Source organism: Doryrhamphus excisus, linkage group LG4 (assembly GCF_037039965.1).
Source record: "Doryrhamphus excisus strain RoL-2023G ecotype Guam linkage group LG4, RoL_Dexc_Guam_v1.1, whole genome shotgun sequence".
NCBI classification, from domain to species: domain Eukaryota; kingdom Metazoa; phylum Chordata; class Actinopteri; order Syngnathiformes; family Syngnathidae; genus Doryrhamphus; species Doryrhamphus excisus.
The window spans coordinates 21,785,603-21,798,275 of NC_136360.1; the positions used below are offsets into that span (position 1 = coordinate 21,785,603).

Here is a 12,673-nt window from a genome sequence, read left to right on the forward strand (position 1 = left end):
CCCTAACAGAGAATATGGGAGGAGATTCTTTTGACTAATTTAGTAGGTTTCTCCAAGAGAATGTGGTGTGTGAATAAAATAAAATAATGATCATGCACAGTTAAGATAAAAGTGATCAATATCATCTTTCTAAAGGCACCTGTATGATACATCTCACACGCTTAGCTTGTGAAAAGCACTTGCCTGTGTGGGATCTTTGGCCTTTCCTGGGGCGGGGCTACAGGGGTTTGGGGTGGTGGGCCCCTCTGCTGGGGCTGAAGAGCCCGGGAGGTCTTTCCTTAGGGCGGGGGCCCGGTCCAAACCGTTCCCTCGAGGAGAATGGGGCGGGCTTCCCGCTGGAGAGTTTGGCTCCTGAAGAGAAGAGAATGAAGGAAGTGTTCAAACGAACGGGATTGGATCACAGTTGGTGGCTCAGCATCTCCTGGCACATCCACGACTCAGCAGATACTGTCCGTGTTGAAGTTGGAGATGATGTCACCATTACACTCCAGCACAGGACTCGCGGCTTGTGCTTCAGTTAGCACTTCTGGCCGGGTCGCACTGAGTAGCACTGACATAGATGTAGACGCTGCTACACACACTTGTCTGCTGGATCAGAACCAGGGAGCTTTATTTATGCTTTGTCGTGCTATGTCAAAATTAGGGGTACAATAATGATGAGGCTGACACTATGATGTCAAATCAGTAAGTCTTTTCTCCCTTTTGTAGTCAGGAACTGACATTTTCCTGAAACTTTCTACTGCTGATGACTACAATCAGTCCACGGTCTACTGGCTGGGATTTATTGAGTTCATCAGTAAATTCATAAAGTCTTGTATTATTTATGCTATGATATGTCATTCATGACTGTCTCAGATTTGACAGATCGTTGGTGAATTTACACCAAACATTTGTATCGCATCGGTATCGCCTATACCGTCCTGAATTTGACTGTGTATCGGACAGTATCGGACCACATGAGTGGTATCGCACAATGACACTAGCAGCAATGACATGATATTGATATATGATATTGATTTTTGATTGGTCCAGTCCTTCTTACCTCCAGGTGTGCACAAACTACACTTCCATCGACATTTAACCTAGCATGTTTTTGGAATGTGGGAGGAAACCGGAGTACCCGGAGAAAACCCACGCATGCACAGGGAGAACATGCAAACTCCACACAGAGATATCCGAAGGTGGGATTGAACCCCGGTCTGCTAGCTGTGAGGTCTGCGCGCTAACCACTCGATGTCTTGTTCAGCCTCGTCTTATACTAAGAGCCTCTTTCTGCACTGTTGTCCAAAAACCCAAATCATGGAATTGATCAACTGGTCTCTCCATGCAATTGACACGATCTTCTCGACGAGAAGCTCAGGTTCAGGTGAACCTGCCTGCCCTGACGGAACGTACAACGTCAGGTCCGTGATGGACAGGGACATGGAAGACGTCTACCTATTCGGGACCATGATAACAGGTCTGTTGCTGATTGGATTGGGCACTTTCCTGGTGTATCGCAGGATTCGTATGATGAAGGCAGCGGATTGAGTTGGCCCACAGCTGATTTGTTGGCAAAGCCGTTCACACTCTGACTGTGACTGCCAATCACAACAAGGATGCCATCTTGGAGAAGATTTCGGCTTTACAAAGGCAGTTGGATCAATTGAGAGACCAGAATGGGCACTAGAGTGGTCCGGTTTATTGGAATGTGGTTCCCCGAACTAACCCAAACAATATTCTTAATCTGGATGTCCGCATCCCCAGCATGGCTAACCATGTCGTGTTGATCCTCCATTATTTCTTCACAGACATCTGCTGTTTCGCTTCCTTGGGCCCACCATGGACTTCTCCATGGCAACTGCTGTTTATCGTAATGACACTGAGTTTCAGGTTTGGACACCTGATGGGGGAAAGGCATCCATCCTGCTTGGGACCAGTGGCTGCAGGTAGCCTCGCTGGCTACTTTCGGTTACTTTCGCTTCATGGCGCTGGTCTTGTGTCGGTTAGGAGTCTAGTTTGGAGTTGTTGTCCTCCTTCTTACCCCCCCTTCATTGCCCAATCATCCCATATTTGTATGGACGGATGATTGCACTATTACTACCACAACAACATGCCAATGTTCACCCATAGACGGTTGTCTGGTTTACATGTTGCTACTGTGCTCTTGGGTGGTGTCGTTGTCTGTGTTGGAACCATTTTGTAGCATGTACATGTTTTTTTGACATCTTAATGACCGAGGAAGACTACAGCATTACCTAGTAATAATCGAGTTTTGGTGTTTGACCTGGAAAATATCAGGAAAGATGGATATGGTCGGCCGTATTGCAGTAGAAAATAGATGGACGAATTAAAATGCATAAAAAAGTTTGAATATTATTTTTAACAGTCATTTCTGTGATGGTTTACTTTAAAATGTTAGCAAAAATACATTTTTATTGTGGTAAGAAATGCTTGAGAGCCAGATACAGTCATCAAAAGAGCCATACCTAACTCCCGAGCCATAGGTTCCCTACCTCTGCTCTAGGTCCTACCAGGGCCCACAATGAATGTGTGGTAGGTTTCCACCATCTCCCAGGCCAGAACAATGAAGTTTCAGCAACTTTTAAAAAAATGACAGCCGCAGAACTTAAAAAAAACTTTCAAAAGTTGACCTGTCAAAAAAAGTGCTGTTTTCGCCATCTTTGTGTCCTACCAGGATCCAGAATGAATGTGTGGTAGGTTTCCACCCCCTTCCCAGACCAGAACAATCTGGTTTCGGGCAACTTGAATAAATGTCAACCTTATCAGCCACCTGAAATGTTTGAAAAGTACAAAAGGTTTGCCAGAGACCTCCATGGCATCACATCGGCTGCTCGGAGCGTGTGCGTCAATACAGTGCACCTACTACAATTACATCTACATTTGAAAAAGTAGCTATGAAAAGTTAAAGCGTATTAGTATTATATAAGTTTTGGGAGGCACCCCCGCTTGTTATGTATTCAAATATCACAATCCCCATGATGATGATTATTATGTAAAATGATATTGTGGTGGATATTTGCTAGGTGTGTGTTGATCTGTTAGCGTATACCTCATTGGATACGTCCACAACCAGATTGTCCTCACTTTTGTCTCCATCGCTGTCCTGCGAGAAACAAAAAAAAAAAAGTTCTATTTTCAAAAGAGAAATAAATGTGACTTTTCAGTGAAAACTTTAATCATAAAGACTGAATTGTGCACACCGATCCATAACGTCGATATCACTGGCTGCTCTTCGCCTCCCTCCCCATTCAACTTCAGCTGGCACACTAGCCCGCCATTGATCATGCACGTGCGCACACACACACACACTCATTCGCCATCAGACACACACTTTCCACTAGACATCTTTGTCTCTCTCTCGCTGTCCCTTCTTTCTGGGGCGAGAAGGATGGCACTTAGTCACCATAGCAACGCAGCTTTGATATCATCAGGGCCTGATGCTCTATTGACATCAGCACCACAGCACAACTAATGCAGGGCCACGTCTGCAGCTGAATAAGAACAGTAGGAGTGGGGGTGGCGGGGTGGGGGTGGGGGGCTTGTTGTTCACTCTGGGATTTCCATATGGGGCGCTGTGCACACGGCCGTCTAATTCTTTACCGCTATATCAGCCTTGGCCGTGCCTCTCCCTGGCATCGCTTCACCTCCGGCTCCCCACAGCCCAGCCAACCCAAACACGGCTCTAATTGGCCGCCAAACTCCCCAACATAACACCACCCCGCCCCCGTGGCGTATGCTGTCATGGGAAATGTCAACCAAATTCATACATAACCTTTACTTGTTGTCAAGGAGATCATGTATATGACTCATGAGGCCAAAATCCTAAACACAACCCAATACCATACCGACCCAAATATAAGACAACCAGGGGATAGAGGGGGAGGAGCCACCTGCTGTGGCCCAGCAAGGAGAGTGTGTGTGACCGGAAGAAAAGCTCTTAATGGATGAGTCCTAATGAAATATCATGAATGACTACTACCAGGGGAGAGAGGGGGAGGAGCCACCTGCTGTGGCCCAGTAAGGAGAGCGTGTGTGACCGGAAGAAAAGCTCTTAATGGATGAATCCTAATGAAATATCATGAATGACTACTACCAGAGGATAGAGGCGGAGGAGCCACCTGCTGTGGCCCAGCAAGGAGAGTGTGTGTGACGGGAAGAAAAGCTCTTAATGGATGAATCCTAATGAAATATCATGAATGACTACTACCAGAGGATAGAGGGGGAGGAGCCACCTGCTGTGGCCCAGCAAGGAGAGTGTGTGTGACCGGAAGAAAAGCTCTTAATGGATGAGTCCTAATGAAATATCATGAATGACTACTACCAGGGGATAGAGGGGGAGGAGCCACCTGCTGTGGCCCAGTAAGGAGAGCGTGTGTGACCGGAAGAAAAGCTCTTAATGGATGAATCCTAATGAAATATCATGAATGACTACTATCAGAGGATAGAGGGGGAGGAGCCACCTGCTGTGGCCCAGTAAGGAGAGCGTGTGTGACCGGAAGAAAAGCTCTTAATGGATGAGTCCTAATGAAATATCATGAATGACTACTACCAGAGGATAGAGGGGGAGGAGCCACCTGCTGTGGCCCAGTAAGGAGAGCGTGTGTGACCGGAAGAAAAGCTCTTAATGGATGAGTCCTAATGAAATATCATGAATGACTACTACCAGGGGATAGAGGGGGAGGAGCCACCTGCTGTGGCCCAGCAAGGAGAGTGTGTGTGACCGGAAGAAAAGCTCTTAATGGATGAATCCTAATGAAATATCATGAATGACTACTACCAGAGGATAGAGGGGGAGGAGCCACCCGCTGTGGCCCAGCAAGGAGAGCGTGTGTGACAGGAAGAAAAGCTCTTAATGGATGAATCCTAATGAAATATCATGAATGACTACTACCAGAGGATAGAGGGGGAGGAGCCACCCGCTGTGGCCCAGCAAGGAGAGCGTGTGTGACCGGAAGAAAAGCTCTTAATGGATGAGTCCTAATGAAATATCATGAATGACTACTACCAGGGGATAGAGGGGGAGGAGCCACCTGCTGTGGCCCAGCAAGGAGAGCGTGTGTGACCGGAAGAAAAGCTCTTAATGGATGAATCCTAATGAAATATCATGAATGACTACTACCAGAGGATAAAGGGGGAGGAGCCACCCGCTGTGGCCCAGCAAGGAGAGTGTGTGTGACCGGAAGAAAAGCTCTTAATGGATGAATCCTAATGAAATATCATGAATGACTACTACCAGAAGATAAAGGGGGAGGAGCCACCTGCTGTGGCCCAGTAAGGAGAGCGTGTGTGACCGGAAGAAAAGCTCTTAATGGATGAATCCTAATGAAATATCATGAATGACTACTACCAGAGGATAGAGGGGGAGGAGCCACCTGCTGTGGCCCAGTAAGGAGAGCGTGTGTGACCGGAAGAAAAGCTCTTAATGGATGAGTCCTAATGAAATATCATGAATGACTACTACCAGAAGATAAAGGGGGAGGAGCCACCTACTGTGGCCCAGCAAGGAGAGCGTGTGTGACCGGAAGAAAAGCTCTTAATGGATGAGTCCTAATGAAATATCATGAATGACTACTACCAGGGGATAGAGGGGGAGGAGCCACCTGCTGTGGCCCAGTAAGGAGAGTGTGTGTGACAGGAAGAAAAGCTCTTAATGGATGAATCCTAACGAAATATCATGAAGACTACTACCAGAGGATAGAGGGGTGGAGCCACCTGCTGTGGCCCAGCAAGGAGAGTGTGTGTGACCGGAAGAAAAGCTCTTAATGGATGAGTCCTAATGAAATATCATGAATGACTACTACCAGGGGATAGAGGGGGAGGAGCCACCTGCTGTGGCCCAGTAAGGAGAGCGTGTGTGACCGGAAGAAAAGCTCTTAATGGATGAATCCTAATGAAATATCATGAATGACTACTATCAGAGGATAGAGGGGGAGGAGCCACCTGCTGTGGCCCAGTAAGGAGAGCGTGTGTGACCGGAAGAAAAGCTCTTAATGGATGAGTCCTAATGAAATATCATGAATGACTACTACCAGAGGATAGAGGGGGAGGAGCCACCTGCTGTGGCCCAGCAAGGAGAGTGTGTGTGACAGGAAGAAAAGCTCTTAATGGATGAATCCTAATGAAATATCATGAATGACTACTACCAGAGGATAGAGGGGGAGGAGCCACCTGCTGTGGCCCAGTAAGGAGAGCGTGTGTGACCGGAAGAAAAGCTCTTAATGGATGAGTCCTAATGAAATATCATGAATGACTACTACCAGGGGATAGAGGGGGAGGAGCCACCTGCTGTGGCCCAGCAAGGAGAGTGTGTGTGACCGGAAGAAAAGCTCTTAATGGATGAATCCTAATGAAATATCATGAATGACTACTACCAGAGGATAGAGGGGGAGGAGCCACCCGCTGTGGCCCAGCAAGGAGAGCGTGTGTGACAGGAAGAAAAGCTCTTAATGGATGAATCCTAATGAAATATCATGAATGACTACTACCAGAGGATAGAGGGGGAGGAGCCACCCGCTGTGGCCCAGCAAGGAGAGCGTGTGTGACCGGAAGAAAAGCTCTTAATGGATGAATCCTAATGAAATATCATGAATGACTACTACCAGAGGATAGAGGGGGAGGAGCCACCTGCTGTGGCCCAGTAAGGAGAGCGTGTGTGACCGGAAGAAAAGCTCTTAATGGATGAGTCCTAATGAAATATCATGAATGACTACTACCAGGGGATAGAGGGGGAGGAGCCACCTGCTGTGGCCCAGTAAGGAGAGCGTGTGTGACCGGAAGAAAAGCTCTTAATGGATGAGTCCTAATGAAATATCATGAATGACTACTACCAGAGGATAGAGGGGGAGGAGCCACCTGCTGTGGCCCAGTAAGGAGAGCGTGTGTGACCGGAAGAAAAGCTCTTAATGGATGAGTCCTAATGAAATATCATGAATGACTACTACCAGAAGATAAAGGGGGAGGAGCCACCTACTGTGGCCCAGCAAGGAGAGCGTGTGTGACCGGAAGAAAAGCTCTTAATGGATGAGTCCTAATGAAATATCATGAATGACTACTACCAGGGGATAGAGGGGGAGGAGCCACCCGCTGTGGCCCAGCAAGGAGAGCGTGTGTGACCGGAAGAAAAGCTCTTAATGGATGAATCCTAATGAAATATCATGAATGACTACTACCAGAGGATAGAGGGGGAGGAGCCACCTGCTGTGGCCCAGCAAGGAGAGCGTGTGTGACCGGAAGAAAAGCTCTTAATGGATGAATCCTAATGAAATATCATGAATGACTACTACCAGAGGATAGAGGGGGAGAAGCCACCTGCTGTGGCCCAGCAAGGTGCACTGTATTGGGGCACAGATTAGAACTTAGCCTTGAATTGGCTGCAGGGTTCATGTTTAAGAAAAAAGTATACACCGGAACTTATGGTACATAAAAATAACGGTAGTTCAATTTCAAAGTGAACATATTTTATACACAACAATAGGTGGATGAGAACAATGATGAGGAAACAATGTTGTGTATATGTACATCTAATATAATATACTTTTACAGGAGAAACACAAGCACCTACATAGGAGTGTGGTGGGAGGGGCTCTTTGTCATCGCAGCGTCGTCTCTTGGCCTCCCCTCCCCCCTGCGAGGACGCGTAGCCACCTGATGGCCCCTGACGCTCTTCGGGGGGCTGACTGTCTGTCGACGACACCGACTTACTCTGCAGAGCAGGACATAAAAGGAAAGACTTAGACAGGTGATGAAGACATGCTTTATAAGATACGCAACATGACAATGTGGTCAATTTACCGCACGGCTAAATTGGAGTTAGAGTGGCTCCTTTTCTCCTTGGTGGCATGACATGATGTAGTAATGTTTCAGCACATATATACTGTTCATTAGGGCAGCTACTGATGGAGTTAGAGTGGCTCCTTTTCTCCTTGGCGGCATGACATGATGTAGTAATGTTTCAGCACATATGTATCTACTGTTCATTAGGGCAGCTACTGATGGAGTTAGAGTGGCTCCTTTTCTCCTTGGTGGCATGACATGATGTAGTAATGTTTCAGCACATATCTACTGTTCATTAGGGCAGCTACTGATGGAGTTAGAGTGGCTCCTTTTCTCCTTGGCGGCATGACATGATGTAGTAATGTTTCAGCACATATCTACTGTTCATTAGGGCAGCTACTGATGGAGTTAGAGTGGCTCCTTTTCTCCTTGGCGGCATGACATAATGTAGTAATGTTTCAGCACATATCTACTGTTCATTAGGGCAGCTACTGATGGAGTTAGAGTGGCTCCATTTCTCCTTGGCGGCATGACATGATGTAGTAATGTTTCAGCACATATATACTGTTCATTAGTGCAGCTACTGATGGAGTTAGAGTGGCTCCATTTCTCCTTGGCGGCATGACATGATGTAGTAATGTTTCAGCACATATCTACTGTGCATGAAGGCAGCTACTGATGGAGTTAGAGTGGCTCCTTTTCTCCTTGGCGGCATGACATGATGTAGTAATGTTTCAGCACATATCTACTGTTCATTAGGGCAGCTACTGATGGAGTTAGAGTGGCTCCTTTTCTCCTTGGTGGCATGACATGGTGTAGTAATGTTTCAGCACATATCTACTGTGCATGAAGGCAGCTACTGATGGAGTTAGAGTGGCTCCTTTTCTCCTTGGCGGCATGACATGGTGTAGTAATGTTTCAGCACATATCTACTGTTCATTAGGGCAGCTACTGATGGAGTTAGAGTGGCTCCTTTTCTCCTTGGCGGCATGACATAATGTAGTAATGTTTCAGCACATATCTATTGTGCATGAGGGCAGCTACTGGTGGAGTTAGAGTGGCTCCTTTTCTCCTTGGCGGCATGACATAATGTAGTAATGTTTCAGCACATATCTACTGTTCATAAGGGCAGCTACTGATGGAGTTAGAGTGGCTCCTTTTCTCCTTGGCGGCATGACATGATGTAGTAATGTTTCAGCACATATCTACTGTGCATGAGGGCAGCTACTGGTGGAGTTAGAGTGGCTCCTTTTCTCCTTGGTGGCATGACATGATGTAGTAATGTTTCAGCACATATCTACTGTTCATTAGGGCAGCTACTGATGGAGTTAGAGTGGCTCCTTTTCTCCTTGGCGGCATGACATGATGTAGTAATGTTTCAGCACATATCTACTGTTCATTAGGGCAGCTACTGATGGAGTTAGAGTGGCTCCTTTTCTCCTTGGCGGCATGACATGGTGTAGTAATGTTTCAGCACATATCTACTGTTCATTAGGGCAGCTACTGATGGAGTTAGAGTGGCTCCTTTTCTCCTTGGTGGCATGACATGATGTAGTAATTCTGATGGCATTCTGCTTCCTTCTACTGCTGGTTTGACTTTGTAGTTTCTTCAAGGATATTGTAGTGACCTGACATTATGCATAGAGTTTTGTGATTTCCGATTTCCATCTGTGAATGTGGCGTGCTGACTGTACGAGAGAACGAGGTGGACTGGTGTATTTTTATTTGAGTCAGAAGCATTGCCAAGCGTATTAAAGCCACTCTGGTGTGCATGTCCATTTCATTTGGTTTATCAAAGACACACACACAGACACACAAGTACTCACCCTGCTGGGCGCTCCCTCTGGGAAGGCAGGAGGACAGCGAGAGAGCGAAGGGAGAAAAAAAGGTTGACGTCAGTGTTGATGAAGGCAACAAGAATCAGTCAGCCAAGGTTAGGCTGAACTATGACTGCTCCTTTCTAATAAAGATGTTATTTATCCAATCTTCCCTCCGCCTCCTTTTCTCGCCACAAAACACTCACACCATGCGTAATGTACAAATAGAATCTCTATCTCTTTCTCCTTCCACTCCTACTTTTCTTTCTTTTTCTGTCTTCCCAGCCCTCGCTTATTCATGAGTCCCTTGGCTGCGAGCCTGAAAGAGATAAGCTGGGCGGTGGAGGTGAATGGAAGTTCATTGGAGAAAGGTGCAGCAGAGTCAGCAATCTGAACACTCCAAATGAGGTCCAGAAGGTGAGCTGCTCGATGATATCTGGCTCAGGTAGCGTATGATGGCATTCCAATCATGTGTCAGATTTCTCTGTTTATTAGTTAGCAGGGTACTTCCTGCTTTATGGACTCGGCGACTATGTTTCATAACATCAAGCATGGAGGGCGGGCCTTCCTTTTCTATAAACCCGGTCTGAACGAGGGGGTCTAGAAATGTACACGAGCAACCACACCATCAGGTGGCACCAAACAACTCCTGTCTGAGGAGGCAGAGTTTTTCTCCCTGTCACTCACACACACACACCAGTGAAAGGGCTACATCCTTGTTCATGACAATCCAGCAGAAAGGTGGGGGCCTGGGAAACTGGACATTAAACATGAAGCCTCCACAATCATCAACAATGCTTAATACGGTATACAGTACACACTACACACAGTACATACAGATGTATGTATATATATATATATACATATACATATATAACCCAATATGTGCATCTGTAGACTGGACAATACATTATTTCACTTTTTCCTCAGTTTAATTATTAATTAATAAAGAATTATTTCAAGCTGTTTATTTTTCTGACAAATATTTAGTTTAGCTCATTACTGTAGTATTACTACATAATAAGACATACTACATCATAGTCATACATCATACATAGTGACGGAGACATAGACATTGCACAATAACACAGCAGTGAAATTGCCAACGAAATGCCGTTGCCTGGCTCCCGTATAATAATAAATAATAACAATAATAATGTGGTGAATAAATAGATGACATCAGATATAAACAACAACGTACAGATTCATTTAAATAATTTAGAACAAAAAAATAATAATTTAAAGTTTTGCGTGTGCATGTGGGGCAGGAAGAGGGGCATTATTTGGCATTCAGCAGTCTGATGGCCAAGGGGGTGCTACATTGGCCAATACGGTCTCTAATCAAAAAATATCATCTCATGAACATGAGAACATGACATAAAATGTCTCAAAAATGTAGCTATACGCTTATACAGGAGCTATGTTGGTATTGTGGTATGCTGGTGACGCATGCATTGTGGTATCGTATATGCATACATTGTGTTATGGTAGTTATGCATAAATTATGTTATGGTAGTTATGCATACATTGTGTTATGGTAGATATGCATACATTGTGTTATGGTAGATATGCATACATTGTGTTATGGTAGATATGCATACATTGTGTTATGGTAGATATGCATAAATTATGTTATGTAGATATGCATAAATTATGTTATGGTAGATATGCATACATTGTGTTATGGTAGATATGCATAAATTATGTTATGGTAGATATGCATAAATTATGTTATGGTAGATATGCATACATTGTGTTATGGTAGATATGCATACATTGTGTTATGGTAGATATGCATACATTGTGTTATGGTAGTTATGCATAAATTATGTTATGGTAGATATGCATACATTGTGTTATGGTAGATATGCATACATTGTGTTATGGTAGATATGCATACATTGTGTTATGGTAGTTATGCATAAATTATGTTATGGTAGATATGCATAAATTATGTTATGGTAGATATGCATGCATTGTGTTATGGTAGTTATGCATAAATTATGTTATGGTAGATATGCATACATTGTGTTATGGTAGTTATGCATAAATTATGTTATGGTAGTTATGCATAAATTATGTTATGTAGTTATGCATAAATTATGTTATGGTAGATATGCATAAATTATGTTATGGTAGATATGCATACATTGTGTTATGGTAGTTATGCATAAATTATGTTATGGTAGTTATGCATAAATTATGTTATGGTAGTTATGCATAAATTATGTTATGGTAGATATGCATAAATTATGTTATGGTAGATATGCATACATTGTGTTATGGTAGTTATGCATAAATTATGTTATGGTAGATATGCATAAATTATGTTATGGTAGATATGCATACATTGTGTTATGGTAGTTATGCATAAATTATGTTATGGTAGTTATGCATAAATTATGTTATGGTAGATATGCATACATTGTGTTATGGTAGTTATGCATAAATTATGTTATGGTAGATATGCATAAATTATGTTATGGTAGATATGCATAAATTATGTTATGGTAGTTATGCATAAATTATGTTATGGTAGATATGCATAAATTATGTTATGGTAGATATGCATGCATTGTGTTATGGTAGTTATGCATAAATTATGTTATGGTAGATATGCATACATTGTGTTATGGTAGTTATGCATAAATTATGTTATGGTAGATATGCATACATTGTGTTATGGTAGTTATGCATAAATTATGTTATGGTAGATATGCATAAATTATGTTATGGTAGATATGCATGCATTGTGTTATGGTAGTTATGCATAAATTATGTTATGGTAGATATGCATACATTGTGTTATGGTAGTTATGCATAAATTATGTTATGGTAGATATGCATAAATTATGTTATGGTAGATATGCATAAATTATGTTATGGTAGATATGCATACATTGTGTTATGGTAGTTATGCATAAATTATGTTATGGTAGATATGCATACATTATGTTATGGTAGATATGCATAAATTATGTTATGGTAGTTATGCATAAATTATGTTATGGTAGATATGCATGCATTGTGTTATGGTAGTTATGCATAAATTATGTTATGGTAGATATGCATAAATTATG

The 12,673-nt window shown here is 43.6% G+C and overlaps 1 protein-coding gene across 3 annotated transcripts in view; it reads right to left on the reverse strand.

Annotated features, from left to right (window-relative positions):
* The window catches only part of tle2b (TLE family member 2, transcriptional corepressor b), an 86,114-nt gene that overhangs the window by 16,427 nt on the left and 57,014 nt on the right, over positions 1-12,673 (reverse strand). For all 3 annotated transcript variants that reach the window (XM_078790381.1, XM_078790382.1, XM_078790380.1), the window contains exons 8-11: positions 9,603-9,619; positions 7,565-7,705; positions 3,053-3,106; positions 184-351 (exon numbers count right to left, since the gene is read on the reverse strand). In XM_078790381.1, the coding sequence (XP_078646507.1) occupies positions 184-351; positions 3,053-3,106; positions 7,565-7,705; positions 9,603-9,619 (380 nt within the window). The remainder of the gene's footprint in view (positions 1-183; positions 352-3,052; positions 3,107-7,564; positions 7,706-9,602; positions 9,620-12,673) is intronic.